This window comes from Poecilia latipinna, unplaced genomic scaffold (assembly GCF_001443285.1).
Source record: "Poecilia latipinna isolate Pla-1442-1.1 unplaced genomic scaffold, P_latipinna-1.0 Scaffold1038, whole genome shotgun sequence".
NCBI classification, from domain to species: domain Eukaryota; kingdom Metazoa; phylum Chordata; class Actinopteri; order Cyprinodontiformes; family Poeciliidae; genus Poecilia; species Poecilia latipinna.
The window spans coordinates 214,782-236,727 of NW_015113654.1; the positions used below are offsets into that span (position 1 = coordinate 214,782).

A 21,946-nucleotide genomic window follows, 5' to 3' on the forward strand; every position below is an offset into this window, starting at 1 on the left:
GCTTTCCTGCTTCACTCGGTACGACGATGGAAAGCTTAACGCTGAGTGATGTCGAGCAGAAATACTACTCGGAGCTTTTCGTCTACTGCGACACGGACAACACCAAAAAAGTGGCTTCTAATGGGAGAGTTCTTGACCTTTTCCGGGCGGCCCAGCTCCCCAGTGAAGTTGTCCTGCAGGTAAGCTAACCACAACCAGGTAGCAGTTTGCGTAAACTCCCAACCACCCCGTACGCCGCACAAATAGATGTTTATACGGAAGATGTATTAAACGGTGTTGCCTGTCAGAGTGATGACCTGAGGTTAGCCAGGCAGGTTAGCAAAGCTGCGCAGCGAGAGACACACCTTCCTCCGGCTAAAGTTAGCCAAACTACACGGCTGTGAATTAACTTCTCAGCTTCAGATCAACAAAATAAATCCTACACAGACCCGCGAACCTCAGTAACCCTACATGAAGTCAACAAACATGGCTGGTAATTAAAATTCAAAAGGATAAAATGGAAACACAAGCAGCTTTAATATCCCTTACATTTTATTAGTATCCATAGACGATCAAAACATTTTAAGGCCCCAAGCTGAACTTTATTAGGGGCCCCTTTTCCAGTAAAAGCCCATTTCCCACCATTATAAGTTGAAAAGAATCACTCAAGTGCAAACAAGGAGCAGAAATAAGTAACAATTCTCATTATAAACATGGGTATTAAAGAATGCAACTATTTTATTTATTATAAGTAGTAGCTGTATTTGACAGTTTTTAAAATGCTTAAAAATTTGAACCACATTTACTATAGAAAATAAAGTGTACTAAATATCCCTTAAATTGATCATTTATAACTATTTTTCGTTTATACATACTTATTTTGTGGAATAACATTATAATAAACCGATATAAGCTGGTTATTTATAACTGTCGTTTTCTGTAGTTTAATCTGAGTGATGCCTCTTTGGTAGCCACACCATGACTCTCCATATTTTTCCACACCTGGAAACATTTCCAAACTACCAAATTTATCTCTCTTACAGGTGAGAAAAGTGTAGGAACCGTCATTATTTTTATACCGTAAGAAGTTTTTTGATGAAGAATTGACACAAGTAACCAGTTAAGTCCTCATTTTTAGCAACAGTTGCTAAAGTTGTTCTTCAATTCCTTGATATCAACCTAATCTTGTCAAAATGAGTGCTACACAACAAAAAAATAATCTGTTAAGGTTTTCATCCATTGTAAGATGTAATGTTCCCATCAGGCTTCGAGCTGACTGCTCAGTGTTTCCTCCCTTTTCCTTCCACTGATATCTGCCTCCCTGCTGTCAGGGTTGAGCTGACATGCTGCACACACAGGCTTTATGTCACCGTGTGCACTTCTTAATGTAACAGCCAGCTGCAAGCTTAGAGTCTTCACCGCTGATCAACCCTCAAATACATTTTGGTTTTATGATCTAGTTGTGAAATTGTATGTATTCTGCTTAAAGGTAGCATTAATAAATCTTGATCACGGGTTACGACTGTTGGGAAGAAGACCTGGAACCAATCCTGTGAGATGTTTTAAAAGGTTTTAAGTCTGTAATATTCTTATCTTTCTTACTAAAAAACAATTTCATTGACTATACTAATATATTCCTTGCTTTTAAAACATGTTGGGACGTTTAGAGATGCGCAGATTATATCAGTATTGAATTTAAATCATACAAAAACAATGTTTCTATTCATGATTTGCATCCAAACTAATATTTCCAGTCATTGATTTAAGTTTAATTTAAAAAATAACTAATAATAATGGTATGGGATGATTAGTTTGAGGCATAAATATGGATTTTTTTGTAATTTTATTTCTGATGGACTCCAATATAACAAAGAACATGCAGCAGATTTTTGCTTTTATTTGTTCCAGCCATTTAAAGAAATGTTTTAATCCTCAATCTAATCTCCCAAATTAAAACATCCTTTATGTTTCGCTCAGACGTAATTTATTTTAACATCTTAAGATTTTATTTTTAATTGTTTCCCATTGGGCATTCCATTTAATATACATCATTTTTGTGGTTTTAATTTTGAACAACCAAACAAAGTTGGTGTTGCAACGCTCTTTGGCAGCAACTGCTTGGCTCTGCGGCCTCCACCCTGTCTGTTTCTGTGCAAATAATGTTGAATTTCTGACCGCATGCATTTCTTTAAGAGCCCCTCAGTTTTCCTTTAGCTTAGTGGCGCCGCCTGACGATTTGCCGTGCGCTGGTGCAAACACGGCGATGTTGAGAGAGCATCTTCAGCTCCTGGTCTCTGTTTAACTCTGACCGTTCTGGTGTGACTCGGCGTCGCTCAGCAGGCCAGTATTTGCCGTTTGTGAGTCAGCATCCTTCTCAAGGTCAACAAGGGGAGGCTGTGTGGTGGAAGAATTGTAATCCTTCTCTAGTTCGAAAATCCACACTGGGCACAGTGTTGATGCTGCAGTGTCATGTTGTAACAGGCTGAGAAAAGTGGCTGGTGCTTTATATGCTCTCACACACACACACACACACACACACACACACACACACACACACACACACACACACACACACACTTAGATTAGGTCCTTTGTCAGCAGGAGCGGGATCGGTCAGCTGTGGCAGTTCCCAGTCCTGAAGGACTCCCACTTGAAGGCTTGTTCTAACGTTACGAAGCTGAACTCTCCTGATATCAGGCGGCTACAGTTTGCATTTCTGGTTGTGTGTATCCACGCTGTTTCTGGTGAAAGGCATTTCAAACATTTTTCAGATTTCTCCTTATCTGCCCACCCTGAAGGACTTTCAGAACAACAAAGTTTGGACACGATAACCAGTTTTACTGGACGATAAATTGTCCCAGAAGTTTTTGCGATAAACGATGATGTTGTTGATTTGAAACCAGTTTGAAGTAATACAATGGTAATGGCATAATAATGCAAGAACACATTCTCAAAGATGAATAAACGTTATATTCTAATGAACATTTAACAATAAATAAACAAAACAACAAAAACGGCAAATAAAATGAATTATAAAGTCTTTGTAAACAAAATTGTCCCCCCAAAAAGAGACCAAAGCACCAAACTGAAGATTTTAATCATCCAGTTTTTGGTAGAAAATATGGCTGTTGTAAAGAAATATTTTAGTGTTTGATTATTTTATCAATTATTCTTATGATTAATTGAGTAATTGGATAAAAAAAATGGCTAAAATTGGTAAATCTAACATAACAGCAGTATCACTATGGTATACAAACATCAGTCCAATTTTTCATATTTGAACATCCCTAACAATTAATGTTCTGCAGTTTAGAAAATTTACCTCCAAGAGTAATATCTCACTTTCTAAGTTAACCTGAAGAAAAGTTACACAATCTGAAATTATATTCAATTTAATAATAAAGAGGCAGCCTCACAAATAAACTTATTGACCATGTCTTTACTCCAGCTTTTAGTTTATGTATTCATTTTCAGTCAATTTAATGGGTGAATTCTCACTTTGCCAGCCATTTATTGCTTTTGTGTCCTTGTTAGCTTTAGTTCCTTAGTCACACAGAAACTCATCTACCAGCTCTGTGCCGCCATGATGCGCTCTGCCACCCATTTGTTGAGTCCGCGGTGATATGAAATTAATTTTCCAGTTCGTCCGTAAAGCTACACTTACGTTAAGCATCAACTACAGCAACAGGCTGTAGTTGATGTGTTCAGTCTATCTGCTCACCTGTATAAATGCACCCGCTCCGCCACCAGGCAGCATCTCTGGGAGGAGAAAGGCTGCCGTACTCCAGGCGTCGCACCAGTTATTTTAAGGATGCTTATTGGTCCCCCAAAAAAACGATAAAAACCGACATTATGCTGCTAACACTTAGCTTTTGTCAACAACTCGGAGACGGAAGTGAGAGCATAAATAATCACCCGACCGCAACACGGTGCGCAAAATAATAAACATAACTTAACGAAGCTTTGAGGCAGATCATTTTCCTTGAAGAATTTTAATAATCAAGTTACTCGAATCATTCAAGGAATCGTTTCAACCCTTGTAGAAAGAGAAAAACAATAAATCACGCAAATGGAAATTATTGCGCTTGTTTTAATTTTTCATGCGATTGATTTATTGCTTATTGCAACAGGCCTAATCAGGTTTATGACATCTGATCATCTGCTAGCGAGAGCGCTAACAAATAAGAGAGTCGCTGTTCGACAAAAAAAAAAAAAAAAGTGCGATACTGTTTGGACAGTCATTGTTTTTGGGTAGAAACAGAAGGTGTGGATTCTGAGAGGGAAGTCCTGCTGAATACAGTGTTGACTCTTCCTCCTTATCTCTCTCTCTGTGTGTGTGTGTGTGTTCAGATCACAGAGTTGTGTGGAGCCACTCGGCTGGGTCACTTCGGACGGAGCCAGTTCTACATTGCGTTGAAGCTCATCGCCATCGCCCAGTCTGGGCTGCCCCTCAGGGTGGAAAGCCTCAATTCAGGTGAGTCCAAACCTGAATATTCTCATTGTCAGTGCGGCGCCTTTTATTAAAGCCTCTGTTGTTTGCATATGGAGCAGGAATACAGTAAACATTGATGTTTACTTTGAACGCAAACTGCTTGTGGAAAATAAAATCTCCTAGTTTGTAAGTAGAGTCGCGCTGGTTTGTTTTGAAACAGCTGGTAGCGTTTAAATTCAGAGTTTTATAGGGAATGGTTGTAATTTTCATCAATAAAAAGAGAAAATTGATCCATCGTCAAACATGATGACTGGCAATTTGTTTATAGAAACATCATAATCCATTTTATTTATGGTTTCTGTTATAAGTGGTTTTTATTTCTGTTTATTTTGGTCATGTTTGTCTTGGATATTTGAAATATCTTCCAGTTCTAGTGTGAATGTTCTTTACAAAATTACACTTAGTTATGATATTATAACTTGAAAATGGCCTCAAAACAATTATAATTTATTGCAATAATTATCATCCAGCTGAATGTGTTATTGTGACGGGTACAGCTGCAATTAAGTGATTTTAGTTATCAATTTATTCTATCAATTATTCTGACGACTCTGGGGAAAAAATATTTGCACATTCTGCACATCTTTCATTTAAGCCTTTTTTATACAATGTTAAAAATACATTAAGAGATGCAAATAAACAATTCAATTCCTTTTTTAAATAAGAAAATAAACATGTTATTGCCTAAAATGCAGCAGCACAATATTCCTTTAGTTCATTCTTTATCATTTGTAGCAAAGGTTGCGTCTGCAACTAAATAAATATTTCTACCAACAACGTGAAAAGCTCAGCAGATCTGGTGGTTATTTTATTTGATTGAACATCAGAAGCTTCTTAGATTTTTTACAGTAATTTTTACTGGGTGAAGCTAAAAGAACGACATTTAAGAGTCTTTTGATGGAAAATATTTACAAACAAAAGTTTTTTTTTATCTTAAATGCAAAATATTTATATTTTCTGTACAGTTTTGGCTTAATTTCTGCTCTGAATCTGCTGCTGTTTCGACTTTTTTGGAGTGTATGTACCCCTCTCAACGTTTCTCAACGTTCGGTTGAATGCTAGGGCAGTCATTCATTCAGCGGCCCGTCGTGTTTTTGAGTTAAAAATGTTTAAAGTTGACATGAAATTTAAAAATATTCCTTGATAATTATGTGTTATTGGAAGATTAACACCTGAACACCAGCTATAAAGTCTTAAAAAATGCAAACACTTTATAAAGAGTTAAATAAATAAGCAATGTTTAGCCTGGTGGGGGCACAAGAAAAGCCTGGTGGCCCGCCAGGCTTATAAAACACTGAGGGAAACCCTGCCTCTGTCATTCCTGTTTGCAATTATGCACTACTTTATGTTCAGATATAAATTTGAATAAAATATATGAAACGTTGTAGCTGTAGCATGTGTGAACGTGGCTTCCTGTTTGATTAAAGCACTCAAAGTTTTCACTCTTACTCTGAGTTGCATGTTGGGCCCTGAAATGTTGCAACATGCGCCAATGATTTCATAATTTGAACATTTGAGGAAGCGAAGCGACCACTTCCTTTTGCTATAAAAGGACACATTGTACCTCATGAAGGTTATTAACTTTGTGGGCGTTTTGAAGTTAAGATTCCTGATTCAGTTGATATTGAATAGAGGAGTTCTGGTTAAAAAAGTTACTTTTGTTCCTCAGTAATTGAATGTTTGGCATTTCAGAAAACAGCAGAAACCTGGAAGCATCCAGCCTCTCCAACTGTTTCAGCTGGTTTATTTTTCAAGTTTGACATTTCTTTATATCATAAACTAAGATGCATATATTTTTAACAACTAGAGGCAACAGAATGCATCATGGATATATATATATATATATATATATATATATATATATATATATATATTTCTAAATTAAATTTGGCTCTTCAAGAGCGGAAAGAGACATGATTTGATTTGCACATGTACAGTAGGAGGTCTGCTGGGTTTATTCAGTTTATTTCTATAATCAGATCATCAGAATAGTTGTCCAGACTGATAATGGAGCAGAAATTTAAGCCTGAATTTAACCTCTTAAATTAAATTAAATCTGCACAATATCAGGAATATCAGCCATTTCTGAAAAACGTGATGATAATATAGATTATGTTCAGTCTCTCACCTATAATATTCAAATAGGTAGAGGTAATACGAACTCAGGTTATTTCATTAATGCAACTTTTTTACTTTATTAACATTAATTTAATAAAGTCAGTCCAGCCGATACAGTCTCTTTTTTTCTAGAGAAAAACTTCCCAACCAGATTCTCCAAATGAAAAAAATTTGTTATGATTAACCTACATTTTTCTGATTCTATATTTTCATTACAATTACACGATGCCACCTAGCACTTTCAGTTGGAGTGAAATCTGTTGCAGTTTGAACGCCAAGCAAACTGCAAATCATTCCAAAATCAGGAAGTGGACTATGGAGCAGGGCATTCTGGGTAAATGCAACCAAAACAAACTCCTTGTGAGTCATCTTTTACTAAACATAAGAAAAACCCTACAACCGCTAAACGCTCATGCTACTCCATTGTAGTTGTGCTTATTTCTTCTTCAAAAGTTTCCATGTTGTTTCCTTCAGTAGCTTTCGGTACAGCGCCCCCACAGGCGAGGAGGGGAAGAGGTTTTTCAAAAGTTTTTGGTTCGTTTGACTCTGTGCAGTGAGAAAGCGAACCGCACCAACTGAAACATGAGTCAAATGTTGTAATTATGATCTCCAGTTGAGCCGATATAGCTCAATTTTTGTGAATTCTAAGATTTTATGTTCAATTTATTTAATGCTTCTCACTTTATCATCCAAAGGTTAACTATGTTTAATTTGTTTCACGCGTTTATGGTCACTTTTAACACGTTTATGGTTCACCGGGTTTTGCCCTCCTCTTCTCATTCTCCTCCTGTTTTATTGCCGTTTCTATTTCAAGACTAAAACACTTAAGATGTAGCTCTGAACACTTCTGAGCAAATATTAGCTCCCATATTTTACGGTAATCTTTTAATTTCGCACAAATAAGCCAAGCTGTGCTGAACAGATCAGTGCGTTTTATTTTGAGGAAGCAAAAATCTCCACACTGCTCCCATTTTATGGCTTTCCCTCATTTTACAAGCTATAATATTGTCAGCTGATGCCTACAACTGTATGACTCAGCTCAACGCGTAGACAGACTAGTTACAGACACATTTTCAGCGCCTGTGGAAAGAGACTGGATCATCGCTTTTTTGTTAAAATGCCTGGATTTGGTTTGATTTAATTCATTTTTTCCTTTACTTCTTGACAGTCAAAGATCTGCCGCTGCCCAGGTTCGTGGTGGGGAAGAACGAGGCAGAAGCGAGGCACGCTGCCCTGTACCAAGACGCAGACAGCCAAGGCTTGTACCCGGCGCCCGGAACTGCTTTAATACCCAGACCGCCGGGCCGGGGTCACCAGAACAAGAAAGGCCCCCCTTCCTCCACTTCACTTCCTGCCCACGAGGTCATCCAGCCCCTGGCGCCCAGCATAGAAGCTCAGGTTGGTAACCAGGCAGCAAATACTCTTATTTCTCAAGCTGTTTGCCAGCGAAACCACTCAGATAGTAAATCTAGATGACTTTTACTAGTGTGGTCTTCATTTTGAAGAGTGATGTATAACATTTCAAGCCTGCGGCTCCTACAGATAAGCGTCTGAAGTATTACTACTTTATTTTCCTGTGGGTGTTTGATGATTTGTTGCTCAAATTGCTTCCTCAGTGTTTTGACTTTCCAATCAGCCAAGTAGATCTTTTACACGCCGGTTATCTCTTCTCGTTTTGAAATTCATTCACTGGTTGCTTTAACATCCTTCATCTGAAATGAAGCAGATAATTCACTTTGATCTGATTTGAATGCCCTAAAGTGGAGCTGTTATGCAAATTTCACATTTGCATATTTTTGTACTTTCATTTCACTGCAAAAACGCAAAATCTTACTTTTGGTCTAGTTTCTAGTGCAAATATTGTATCGCACTTAAAATAAGACAAACTAACTTAAAGTAACTTTTCAGCAAAATATTGAGGCTTGTTGTGAGTAAATAATTCCTTAATATTGATGGAAAAAATGCTTGTTCTGTTAGCAGATAATTGAACTAATAACCTGTGAAAAATGTCTTACAAGTTAAATAATCTGCCAATGGAACTGGTACTTTGGCATCAATATTAAGGAATTATTTACCTAAAATAAGTTTCTGTAACTTGCTAAAAAGTTACTTGTGAGTTAGTTTTGTCTAATTTGAAGTTTGCTAAAGTATTTGCACTAAAAACTACACAAAAAAAACTTGGTAAGATTTTGCATTGATGGATTTCTGCTGCTTTTAAAAAATACCCATGTTTTTTGGTGTCTGGAAAATTAGCAGTTTCAAAAACAAAAAAGAAAAAAAAAAAAAAAACTCCAGAATGCAACGTCACAAATTAGCAGGCGCTGCCTCGTTACCTAGCAACCCCAGCAGAGCTCCAGCCCGTTGCCTAGCAACCCAGGTGGGATTTCAGCACTACTGTAAGCACTGAAAGAGTGTTTGCTTTAACACAAAACTGTTAAGTTAGTTCAATTAACTTCTCTTTTGTCAATCTGAAGTGATTTGAAGTAGTTGGGTTAACTCGTTAATTTTCTTAGTTAAACATAAAATCATAATGTTAGATTGCTATATCTCTTTTGCTTTCAATTAACATAGTACAATTATGTGGAACCTGTTGAAATAAAAATAATTATGTTAAGTCAATGATTGATTTCTTTGAGTGTGCGTTGTACAATGGCTGCTGGAAGAAAAAAAGCAAGTGTTTTGTTGTTGGCTTACCATCCACAAACCACTTGCTGCATTCTTCTTGGTTGTGCAGGAGGCTCCACTTCTGCTTTTCAAGAATGTACGATTGTTTAGTTGTGCGTTGTTGGCAGCCATTTGTAAATGTTGATTTTGGGGGCGTGGTCATCAGCAGCTTATTTGGATTTAAAGTGACAGAGACCCTAAAACAGTTCAAAACTAAAATCTAATTATCTAAGAATGATTTTTATGAACATGTAGCCTAGCCTGTTCAAAAACCACAATAGGTCACCTTTAGCATCCTTCACTATGTAGTATAGTTGATTAAATCACTTCAAATAGTGTTTTACTACAGATTACATAGATTTTTATCATTTTGTCAGCTAAAGATGTGTCCGATTTGCTTCCATATGATTCCCAGCCCGAACCGACGTCCCCGGTCATCTCCCCGCACCAGTCTCCCCCCACGTCCCCTCACTCTTGGAGAAAGCACAAACGGCAACACAGCGGAGGGAACGCAGACAGGCAACAAGTGGTGGCTGCAACCGGAGCTGTGTGGACGCAGTTCAGAGAACCACAAACAGGTGACGGCCACAGAACTCCGTCTTCAGCCGCCTGTGTGTTAATCTGAGCGTGGGAGGATTTTTCTTTTTTTTAAACGTCCTTTCCTGTGGTTCCTCCCTGCCAGGGCCAGTGACCGGTGATGGCATGTGGTCGTCTCACTCGCCCCCTCCTCCGCTTCCCCCAAGCCAGGAAAGCTGGGTCAGTTTCACAGCAGACACCCCGCCCTCCAGTACGCTCCCAGCAATGCACCCGTCATCGGTCCAGGTAGTGCAGCAGCGCGAGACACGCCACTCATCTGACAGACCCAGCCGTCACTTTACATGATGTTGGGATCCTTCAATGTTGTTTAAATCTGTGTAGAAATCGTCTCTGAGAAGATTTGGAACCCAGTCAGCCTATAACTAGCTTCATTGTGTTAAAAAAACAAACAAAACTCTGTTTTGACTCTTTAAAAATAGCACTGTATCCATAGCTAATGTTTTTTTTATTGTCATGTTTTTAATTTATTTTGCATATTATTACAATGTTATTACTATCTCACCTCCTAATATCCGTTAGATATATTGTTTAGAAAAAATAAAATTCAAATTAGCTCATGCTATGATGCAGGCAAACAGGACTGCTGTTATATTGAGTTTATCTTACTGTGTATCTAATGAATAAATAGGTACAAGTGCATAAATTAATTCAATTTAAGGCCTTAAAATGTAATTTGGCCTTAAGTATATCTTACATTTTGTTGTGGCAGGTCTATTTAATTTTATATACATTATGTAGTATGTAAGTTTGAGTTGTGTTCACACTTTTTATTTATTTTTCTTAAGTCTTATCTCCATAGAGACATTAACCAATATTAACGCATATAGTATTGTTTTTCAATATTGTGCAGCCCTACTGGGTTTTCTCTATATATAGAAAACTAAATGAATTCTATTAAATAATTTTTATTTGTATATTTGAACAAAGTCTCTATATGAAAGGGTTTTTGTATTGTGTAATTTTATCTGTAAAGGCAAAATGTCTTTAATAATTATAAAACAAATCAAAATAGATCTCTAGTAAAATCCAAATCCTTCCAGAACTTTTTGTTCATTGGAAAATAAAATAAAGTAAAGAAAGAATATTTGTTTCTTGAACCACAACACACGTTTAAAACCAACTGATATCCAACCAGGACCGTTGTGTCCTTTTATCTTTTTTCTATTCGTATTTAAAACCTGATCACTGTAGGAATAATTTCCATAAATTCATAAGACAAAGCAGAGAAATTTGAATCTAAAAATGCAATATCCACAGAGAAATGTATAGGAACTCTTGATATAAAATGTATATGAAACTAAAATATCTGCAGATATAGTGATGCAGCTCAGACGTCTTCCATCAGATTAGCCGGCGGCAGCAGTTGCTGCAAACATAAAGCAAGAGAAATGCAAACCACAGTTGTGCCTTTAAAGATCAGTCAGCGTTTTCTGGCTCTGCCTTGTCAGCCGGCGCTGCTGAACTGAGACTTCAGCAGCTATTTTAACTCTTCAAATAAAAGCTTGCGTCTAATTTTAGGCAGACTTCACTTCTATTTTAGTTTTTGAGACATAAAAAAACATCTCCATGTTTCAAGGCACTGACACTTTATTGAAATTTCTCTTCAGTGTTGACTTTAAAATAAAAAGTTTTTGCTGGTTTTTAACTACAGTTGTCGCCTATAGGAAAGCACAACGATACGAACCGTGGCCTCGGCTGCGACGACCAACGAGATCCAGCGACAGTCCAGCGGCTACGACGATCCCTGGAAAATCACAGACGAGCAGAGACAGTATTACATCAACCAGTTCAAAACTATTCAACCAGACCTCACTGGCTTAATACCTGGTAGGGAAAAACATATAAACTCTCAAATAAAGTTTGTTACAGAGCCCCATAGGGGACATGGAGGACTTTTTCTTTTGTGTTAATTCTCAATACTTTTGCCTTCTCTGCCTTCTCTCTCTCAATACTTTTCTGTTCTCTCAGTAGTTTTGCATTCTCTCTCTCAATACTTTTGCCTTCTCTCCCAGTAATGTCCTGATCGGTTCATGCTGCATAGTTGAATACTGAAAGTCTTATGGTGGCCACCGTAATCTCTGCTAGATTTTTCCATCTACGTTATCTTGTTTGTGAAATATCTGAAGTTTTATATATTTTCCTTTAGGGTAGAAATTCACCACACACTTATGATATAAACAGAAACTTTCTGTAAGAAGGAAAGAAATAAAAACAATACATCCAAACTATTTGGACTATTTCTGAGTTATTTTCGTGGAGTAATAGTCATCTGACAGTTTTTATTGTGTCTTTTTGTGTTGGTCGTCTGAATGGTTACTAATGCTCAACCTTACACAAACAGACATAAACATGCAGTTTATTAATTGATTTTCAGTCAGTATTTTGCACCAAACAGTTAAGAATATATAAACACGTTTTCATTGAGGCGCTTTCAATGTGTATTTATTTGAAATTTTATATTGACATTTGTGACCCTGTGTCCCTTATGGGGCTCCGTAGGTTGTAACAAAAAAAGTGTTTTAAACGTCACTTTTTGTGTGTTTCAGGCTCAGCCGCGAAAGAGTTCTTCACTAAATCAAAGCTACCGATTTTAGAGCTATCACACATTTGGTGAGTTATCGTTATTGCTGATGCTTCCTGCAGCATTGCACTCAACCTCAGGGCCCTAAAACCGAAAAGCCTTTTTCCTGTTATTTGAAGGGAGCTGTCGGACTTCGATAAAGACGGAGCTCTGACCCTGGACGAGTTCTGCGCGGCCTTTCACCTCGTCGTGGCCAGAAAAAACGGCTACGACCTTCCAGAGAAACTTCCAGAGAGCCTCATGCCGAAGCTGATTGATCTGGATGACTCAGCAGGTTTGCTCATATTCTGCTGACTCGTCTGTTTAAGCTGATGTGCATTTTTATAAGCAAAGACTCGATGAAATGCTAAGGCAAGGGTGTCCAAATTTTTTACCAAGTGAGCCAAAGTTGTCGACTCAAAAGTAGTCGCGGGCCGAAAAAGCAACATAAAATCAAGCGAATAAAATGGCTTTCTATATTTGGAGTTATTGGAAATCCAAATATAGAAAGTGATTTTTACATATTAGGGCCATTGCAGATAAGAAAAAAGGAGTAAAATTCCATCAAAATGCAGAAATTTTATGAGTCAGAAATTTTCTAGAAAATATTTCATTTGAAATTCAGAAATGTCCATGTTTTTTTCTTTTTTTAGACAATTTCTTAGTCTAAACAAAATTCTAGAAAAAAAGAAGTAAATTTATGTCAAAAAGCAAAAATTTTGTGCGTAATCTGAGAAATGTTCTAGAAAATTTCTAAATTTCATTTGAAATTCAGAAATGTCCATGTTTTTTTCTTTTTTAATTCTTGATATTAATCTATGAAAGTTTTTAACTAAAAAAAATTTCTAAGATTGAGTTTTTTGGCTTAAATCAACTATTTACTACTACTTTTGCCTATTTGCTGTATTAGAAGAAACATTTAGTTTTGATGGAATAAATTTACCTTCAGTAATAAGAACAGGATTTGGGTCACTTTCCTTCACAACACTTGCTGCGTTGATTTTAACTTTTGTTAAAACTTGGTTATAAAAAGACAAATACTTTGTGTTGTACTTTACATTTCCCTGTGTAAGAAACTTATGTTGATAATAATTTTCACCCTGATTTCAAATTAAAAGTCTCCATCTGCATCGACGAGCCAACTTTGTATCATTTTTGATTTGTGGTTGTGGGCCGCAAAAAATCAGTCCAAGGGCCACAAATGGCCCCCGGACCGCACTTTGGCCACCTCTGTGCTAAGAGATTAAAGGAGCCCCTTTCATTTGTATTAAAGAAATTCTTGAAAACAAAAGCCAGCGGTGTTGTGTTGTTACTTGAATCGAATTCTAGTTTGTAGCGGACTACAGCGCAAGGCATTCTGGGTAAATACAACCAAAACTGCCTAGCCCAGCACAAAGGGGAGAAATGCCTCATGGATTTTTTTTTTTTTTTAAATCAAAACAGAAATCATACAACCGCTACAATTTGAACCTACTCCATTTTTGTTTACATTTTGTGAAGAAGGAAGTTGCGCTTGTTTTCATGTCGTTTTCTTCAGTAGTTCTTTGTGCAGCGCCCCCACAGGCAAGGAGGGGAACAGGTTTTTAAATTAGTTTGGGACTCAATGCAGAGTGAAAACGAACAGCAGCAGCTGAAAATGTAACAAATGTAACTTTACTTGTACCTGTTGATGACCTAAATATGTGATTCAGTGTTTTGTTGGTAGCTGGAGTTTAGATTTTATAGCTATTTATGATTTTATTCATATGAAGGACAAGGAAGACAGAAACCTCCGTTTTATGTGATTTGTTTTATAAGTTAAATGTTTTAAAGACTTAAATTGTCTTGCTGTATCCCAGGAAATGAGGGTTTTAATTTCATCGAGTTTTTCTCCTCCTGGTTTTTTTGTGTCCAGAAGTTCCTGAGCCGGCGGATGAAGTCGGGTACTCGGCTTCGCCGGTGGAGGTCACCCCCAACAAATCGCCCTCCATGCCTTCGCTCAACCAGGCCTGGCCAGAGATGAACCAGAGCAACGAGGTTCAACCATCACACCTCTGCATTTTTACACTTTTAAACTCAAACCTCTGTTTGCTCTTTGCTTGGTTTGCATTTGATTCATCCTAATTGCTCAAGATTTCATCTCTTCTTCCTCATCATTAAACATAATTATTGCTAATTCAGCACCTCTTCCCGCCCTCTTTGGGACCGTGACGGTAGTTTAGCCTCCACAGTCGCGCCCAAACTCGAGGATTTTTCAATAAAAGTGTGATGTCACTGTTTCCGGCTGACTGACATGTTTGTTGTTTTTTTTTTTCTTGCTGTCTGTCTCCTGCAGCAGTGGGAGACGTTTAGCGAGCGCTCCTCCAGCTCACAAACTCTGACCCAATTTGACTCTAACATTGCACCAGCTGACCCTGTAAGTCAATCACTTGGCATGCACGGTTTCACAGAGTAATGCACAGACATTAACCCTTCCTGGATCTTTTTCTGTCTGTATCATCCTCTCTGCACATGTTGATTTCTGATTCAACTTCTGCAGGAAATCGGCTTGTTTTCCTCCAGCAAACCGGATATTCCTTAAATACTTAAAAAATAAATCTTGTGCTCGAACATTGATGCTCGTAAAATTACACTTTGCGTCTGAAATGGTTGTTATAATCGACTAAATTGAAACAAACTGCCTGTTTTAGCCTGGAGTTCATTATGTGGATGCGTGTCTTTCAGGACACAGCCATCGTCCACCCAGTTCCCATCCGGATGACTCCTAGTAAGATTCACATGCAGGAGATGGAGCTGAAGAGGACGGGCAGCGGTACGACTGTTTTCTGGCTTCTGGTTTTGTTTCCCTGCTTTCCAAAGATAAAATTGTGATTAAATGTACATTTTCTGGCTCAAGTTTGAAGCTTTTTCAATGGAGGAAATGGTTTTGAAGGCTCTTTTTTTGGGGATTGGTGGTCACAGTTCAGGTATTATTTGGACACGTTGTTGCCACGGTTACATGTGACAGCTGTCCAAAAGTAAAAAAAGAAAAGAAGCAAAAATCCTTAAAGTTGCACATCTGCAACTAGAGTGAATAATTGCTCCAAAAAGCAATGCAGCAACTAGAAAAGTTAGGAGCAAATTATGATGCTGCTCTGCCGCGATGCTGCCTTTCTTTACTATAGAGACTTGAACTCTGACCTTAACTGAGGAAAGTGAAACTTGCCAAGAAACATCTAAACAGATGTTAATAATTTTCTCATGTGTATTAAATTTAATCAGACATTAGCTTTAATATTTTTGCTTATTTGACCTAATTCCTTATCCATCCGTCTAAACATTTGTGTTTGACAAAAACAGAACAAAAGAGAGCAAATACTACTTATTTTCTGTTGACTTTTCTTTGTATTTTTCCAGATCACAATCATCCTACCAGTCCGCTGCTGGCAAAACCCCCAGAACTGTCCGAAGAAACCAAACTGCCTCCTTCCATGAAGTTTGTAGCTGCCAACACCGTCGGTAAGTGGCCAAAAGGTGGCGCTAAAGCTCCTCAGGAAGGATCCAGACTTTAGAGAGAAATTAAGAGAGGCAACTTTTATTTCTTAATGTTTTAGTCATTATTCTTAATCTGACTAATTAATTGTAGTTCTGGTTAAAAATTGTACTTTATGGGCTTGTTGAGTCATTTTAACTAGAGGTGAAAACATTGATGACAAATCTGGTTAAAATCAAAACAGATTTGTGGATTTAACTAAATTTAGTCGTCCAAAAAGAAGTCAAACAGATTAAAAAATTATTTATTTATACTGAAACTACGATTAACAACACAGATTAACTCTATTTACTAATTATGGGATTGAAAAGTCAAACTGGTTTTGAAACAAAGGGATCAGTGGTGTGGTTATTTATTGTTTTTCAGGGTTTGTGCAGGTGCTTAAAATCCTTAAAAATGCTTGAATTAGGTATTTTCAAGGTTTGGAAAGTGCTTGATATTCACATATTTTGTAACAAAGTGAAATCTATTGTTTGATTAAAGACCTAAACTACATATTTTCATTCACCTAATAAGAAAGACATTTTTTTCTCACTGTCTAAGTTTAAATGAAACTAAACTTGTTTTAGGTCAATAAAAATCAACAAAATTATTTCTATTTACTAAATGCCAGAAAATATGGTGAGAAAATTTTTTAGAGATTTTTTTTTTACTTTTTCTGTATATTCTGTTTTTAATTTGATCATTCATTTGTTTTGATTGTTTCATGAGTTACTCGTTTTAACATTTGAAATAAAAGGTCGACTTATATTTTATATGTTATTAAAATTGTTTTTTTTTGTTAGTGTTTTTGTTCTCATCAGTCTGCAGGGTTTGTCAGACGTTTCAGAAAATGACATTTTGCTGCGTTTTAGTTACTTTATACCATCACAAGACATCATTAATAACAGTAATAAATCATAAAAGTTGAAACTCTTGTTTCCTGTGAGAAACGTGTTTTACTGATTATTATTTTCCTCTTTTATAGGTGATGGTTACAGCAGCTCCGACTCGTTCACGTCGGATCAGGAGCCAATCACCAGGCAAAGGTTTGTTTTTCTTATTTTATAGCTAAGAACAAAACTTTCAGTTATTCTCTGTCATTTACAATAATTTAATTTTGTTGGCATAATTTCACACAAGTAATTTAGCAAAATCTCATCTGTAATTGTCAATAAATACATTTATTTAGAGGTGGGAGAGAATAATTTAGAGGGTTAGTATCACTTATGGACCTCAAGTAAGGCTGTATTTCTGGTTTCTGTTTGGATTGGTGCTAGTTGAAGGATAAGATGTAAATATTTTATCCCTTAAGTGAGCTGTTTGCGTTCAGGTCTCAGTCGGGTGCGTCTCCAGACGCGCTGAAGGCCGTAGCCCCACCCCCTCCGCCTCCTCGCCCCCAGCAGTCCCACTCTCGCTCGTCGTCTTTGGACATGAATCGCACCTTCGCTGCCCCGGCAGCACCAGGCCAGCCCCAGCCGTCTGCGATCGCGTTTCCTCCTGCGGTGCCGCCTCGACCACTGCCCACACAGGTAACGGCGCTGAAAGACCAAAAACAAACTGGTTTTACTTCCTGCTAACGTTACAAAAGCCTCTGCTGATCCATTTCCTGTCCCGCCCGCTTGCAGTCGTCGGTACCGCTCACTGGGCATCGTGTGGAGGCAGAGGGTGTCCCTGCAGGGGGCGCTGGTCTCACCACCACCTCCCCGCAGCAGATTCCTCAGCAGCCCAACTTCGCCGACTTCAGCCAGTTTCAGGCGTTTGCTGCGTCTGAGCAGCCGTCCAGCCTGCCGGACATCGACAAGCACAGCGAGGCAGGACAGGTACGCTCGCACCTGGCTGCAACTATTCTGGTTCTTTGCTTTGTTGTGAAAATGTTTTAAGTAGTGTTTCAATTTCCTCTGTAATTACTGAAAGTACTGATTTTGTTGTGTTTGCACCAACAGGCAGACAAGATATCAGAGGGAGCCGGCCCTTTAAGAGCAGTGAAAAGTGACGGCCCAGCAGATGAGAGAACATCGGCTACAGTCAACTCTGTAAGTCGATTCTTAAACTCTATGCAGCGTCTTACTAAAGTAATTTTATCAGAAACAATGAATTTTATGTGATGGATGAGATGTTTATAACATAAAGGAGCCATTTTGCTCCAAGGAGGCCAAATACTCTATCTAGATAGGTAGATAGCTACAAAGATGAATGGATAAATAGATAATTTGATAGATAATTTAGCTAGATAGGTAGCTAGTTATCTGTCTCTCTCTCTCTATCGATCTGTCGAGATCTGTCCATCTACCTATATTTATCTATCTAGTCTATCTGTCTAAATAGATATGTCTATATATATATATATATATATATATATATATATATATATATATATATATATATATATACACATACACACACACACACATCAGTTGCATTGTACAATGGCTGCTGGAAAAAAAACTTGAGTTTTGTTGTTGATTTACCATCCAGAAACAACTTGCTGCATTCTTGTTGGTTGTGCAGGAGGCTCCACTTCTGCTTTTCAAAGATGTATGGTTGTATAGTTGTGCATCTTTTTGCAGCCATTTTCAGATACGGGCGTAAATGAAACATTTTTGGCGTGGCCAACAGCAGCTTATTTTGATTAAAGTGACAGAGGCTCTAAAACAGCTCAGTGAGCAGAATAAAATCTCATCATCTAAGAAGAATTTCGTAATCAACATGTTTTGTATACATAATCAATTACCTATAAAGTTCAAATAAAAGCTACTTACACTGTTGTGTGTATTTGATTTAAGACACAGTGCTTTAACTAGACCGTTAATGCCAGTCAGTGACGGTGCTTTATTCTCCCTAAAGGCCAAGGGTTCGTCGGGCCCTCTGGCTCCGCCACCAAAGCCCGTTCGGCGGCGGTTGAAGTCTGAGGACGAGCTCCGACCCGAAGACGAGCAGATCGGACCCCAGAAAGCCGGCGCCATCGCTGCGCCCCTCACCTCTCAGCCCTCCATCCCCAGGTCTGAACCCTCCGTCTGATAAAAGGCTTCCAGTGCTGCAGCTTGGAAAGTTTAGTGGAAGAAAAAAAAACAAAATTTTCTGTATTTTTAGATCGATTGGAAAGGACAAAAAGGCAATTCAAGCTTCCATCAGAAGAAACAAGGAGACAAACACAGTATTGGCTCGACTCAACAGTGAACTACAGCAACAACTGAAGGTAAAAACATTACAAAAAATAACTGGGTGATCAATTTTCCAACAAATTATTTGATAAGCAATAATATAGTCATTTTGAGACTGTTGTCATGAAGCGTTATTCGGTAAATAAATACACTTTTAATGCGACTTTGCATTAAAAGTGTATTTATTTACTAAATAATACAAAGTTGAGATTTTTAATGGACATTTAAAGCAAATTTTAGTGCAGCTTTACATTAAAGGTGCCTTATTTACCCAACGATGCTTCATGACAACAGTTGTAATCTGGTTTATGTTCTTAACTTGTTATATCACGTTTATTACAGTGTCGTCAGTCTTATTCACACCCTTTCTAATAAAGTGTTGCCGACATTTTAAACGTCTAAAATAAATAAAACGAGTGAAACTGATTATGAAATCTCAACAAAACAAGGCTTCTGGTAAAACTGCCAGTTAGGACTTCTGCAACGAAAAGTTTCCAAAATGGCGGCTTTTCAGTCATAATGAGCGTTATTACTGATGCGAATCCAAAAACATCTTTCTTTAGTGTCTTCACTGCTTGTTGTGGTGATCCTAAGTGTTTGCTGATTCCTGTCGATGTTTCCAGGATCTGCTGGAGGAGAGGATATCCCTGGAAGTGCAGCTGGAGCAGCTCCGGCCTTTCTCCCACCTCTAGCCGAACACGCGGAGCAGAACTCGGCCGTAGCTCCTCGGCTCTCCTTCCCTCCGCTCCTCTCGCCTTCCATCATCATTTCCCCGGTCGGAGGCCGCCGGGCTTCCCGTTAAACGAAACCCTCTCCCTCTGATCTGTCGCACAGTCTTAGCAACAAATGGAGAAGAGAGGAGCAGATTTCACCACCCGGCACTTTTCACATCTCTTTTGTTTTTTTGTTTTTCTTCTTTGTTTTTCTGAAGAGGATGACGGAAAAACGGCGAAACGTGAAGACGAAACACCTGGTTTCTGACGATGGAAAAGCCGTCTTCAGGAACAAATCGTTGTGTTGGTGTGACTGGTTTTGTTTTTGTTCCTCTTAAAGCGGCTTAATTAGAGGCTCGCACCACTAAGTCCAAATTTCCGTTGAAAATTTGGTTAATTTAAGGAAACAAAAACATTTGTTTACCTTTTGAGGGAAACGGTAAAAAATAAATAAATCTGGTCAGTAATGTTCAGAAATAGTTTAAAATCTGATCCATTTTATTCTAAATAAAATAAAACTTTGACCAAAGAAAAAAAATAAAGTTGGAGTAAGGTTCTGTGGAAACACCATAAGCAGTTAATATCTTACCGTCGGTAGATAACTCTCTTGGCGTCTTCATTTAGTATAAATCTGGATTAGCTACTAGCATTTTAACACTTAAAAATGCTATTTTTATTTCCTTTTACCAGTCGTCGGGTTTACATTTCACGGTTATTTACACAGAAATGGGTGTTAATTCACAAAACAAATCCATGTTGGAGGTGGTGCGCCACCAATAGTCTTCCTATGTGTAACACGCTCTGAAAATGCAACATGTAATTTATTACCAGTCAGAGAAACTGTCTGTAACTAAGCTGCATTAACTAGCAAGATAATATATCAGTTTGAGTTGATGCAGTTTTATTTTAGGTAACGAAATTAACCACAAATGCTTTACATGTTCTGTTCTCGGGGAAGATAATAGGTGACGGACTGCCTCCAACATCAATTTTCTACTTGACAAATTTAGAGGTTCAGAAAATAGTTTTTGATAAAACAGCTCCAACTAATCTGCATTTACCCTAAATAAAGACACAAAGAGAGTCGGCTGCAGCCTGTAAGATATAAAATACTCGCATTGTTTTAACTGAACTTCACTTCAAAAAATCCAAAATAATTATTTTAAACACACCTGCTGTAGATTTAGGCAGAATTAAAAGAGAACTGACTGTTTTTAAATAAAGACTGAAAATTGGACCGCCCAAAGTTTCTCTTATTGCTTTTTCATCAAATTAACAAATGTGGTGTGAGCAGCTTTGTATTTGATTTATAAGAACCGAATAAAAGAAGGTTTCCCAAGCGAGCTGGTTTCTACGACAGCGTGTCAGGGTCACTGTAGATGGAACAAAAAAAGGAGTGAATTTTCACCAAGAAATCTCAGAAAATTTCTAGAAGGACAGAAAAGTTTGAATTTGCTTGAAAAAAACCCTGAAAGTTTGAGATTAATCTCAGAAATTTTCTTGAAAAAACGTGGAAATTTCTAAGTTTCGAAAGTCAAAAATGGAGTTGTGAAACTCAGAAAATTTCCAAAAATCACAAATTAAAAATTTTTTAATCTCAAAATTTGAGTTGTTTTTTTTTTTTTTCCATCAAGTTTTCAAACTTTTTTTTCTTTACTCCTGTATTTTTTTCTATCTACAGCGGCGCTGAAACACTTCTGTAAATGTGAGAGAGGAAAGCTGCATCTCATCCTGTGATTATAAATTCAGTCCTTCCTGCTGCTGCCAGTCAGCTCTACGTATATGTGTGTGTGTGTGTGTGTGTGTGTGTGTGTGTGTTTTCCCTTCGTGTTTTCAGGTTTGTTGTGACTGAATGCTTCGACTCTTGAAGACTGAACTGTTGCTCCTTCATTTCTTCTGTTTTGAAGGCGAGAACTGCACATCCTCTTCTTTGTTCATATTTTTTTGTTTTCTATCTAAAACATTTCAGCTTTTTTATTATTTTTCTCCTCAAGCTGCAGGTTTTTGGGAAGTCGTTTATAGCAGGACCAGACATTCTGTTTTGAAGATTTTTTATTTTATTTTTTGGTTTATGAAGAAACGCGTTCGCAGATCTGATTGGGAGTCGAGTCGTGTTTGTAAAATAGACGTAAAATAAAAATGAGCTGTTTTCCAATCGGGCGAAGCAGC

General features: G+C 37.7%; 1 protein-coding gene across 2 annotated transcripts; it reads left to right on the plus strand.

Annotated features, from left to right (window-relative positions):
* Window positions 1-4: 4 nt before the first annotated feature.
* On the plus strand, window positions 5-21,157 carry reps1 (RALBP1 associated Eps domain containing 1). Of its 2 annotated transcripts, XM_015051273.1 has the most exons (19): window positions 5-179; window positions 4,330-4,453; window positions 7,758-7,987; window positions 9,669-9,831; window positions 9,936-10,075; window positions 11,515-11,677; window positions 12,397-12,460; window positions 12,551-12,705; window positions 14,305-14,426; window positions 14,725-14,805; window positions 15,114-15,201; window positions 15,786-15,887; window positions 16,889-16,949; window positions 17,234-17,432; window positions 17,529-17,723; window positions 17,847-17,936; window positions 18,748-18,902; window positions 18,994-19,099; window positions 19,688-21,157. In XM_015051273.1, exons 1-19 carry the CDS (start codon window positions 27-29, stop codon window positions 19,754-19,756), a joined length of 2,460 nt encoding a protein of 819 aa, XP_014906759.1. In that variant the 5' UTR covers window positions 5-26; the 3' UTR covers window positions 19,757-21,157. The 2 variants fall into 2 exon arrangements, with proteins under 2 accessions (XP_014906759.1, XP_014906760.1); XM_015051274.1 differs by lacking the exon at window positions 14,725-14,805.
* Window positions 21,158-21,946: the final 789 nt, after the last annotated feature.

What these genes read in the sequence shown, in the direction of transcription:
- reps1 (XM_015051273.1), top strand. Translation starts at nt 27, where the DNA reads ATGGAAAGCTTAACGCTGAGTGATGTCGAGCAGAAATACTACTCGGAG. An exon ending in GAGCCAATCACCAGGCAAAG is followed by an intron (nt 16,950 to 17,233) that starts GTTTGTTTTTCT and finishes GTTTGCGTTCAG; the next exon opens with GTCTCAGTCGGGTGCGTCTC. An exon ending in AACTACAGCAACAACTGAAG is followed by an intron (nt 19,100 to 19,687) that starts GTAAAAACATTA and finishes CGATGTTTCCAG; the next exon opens with GATCTGCTGGAGGAGAGGAT.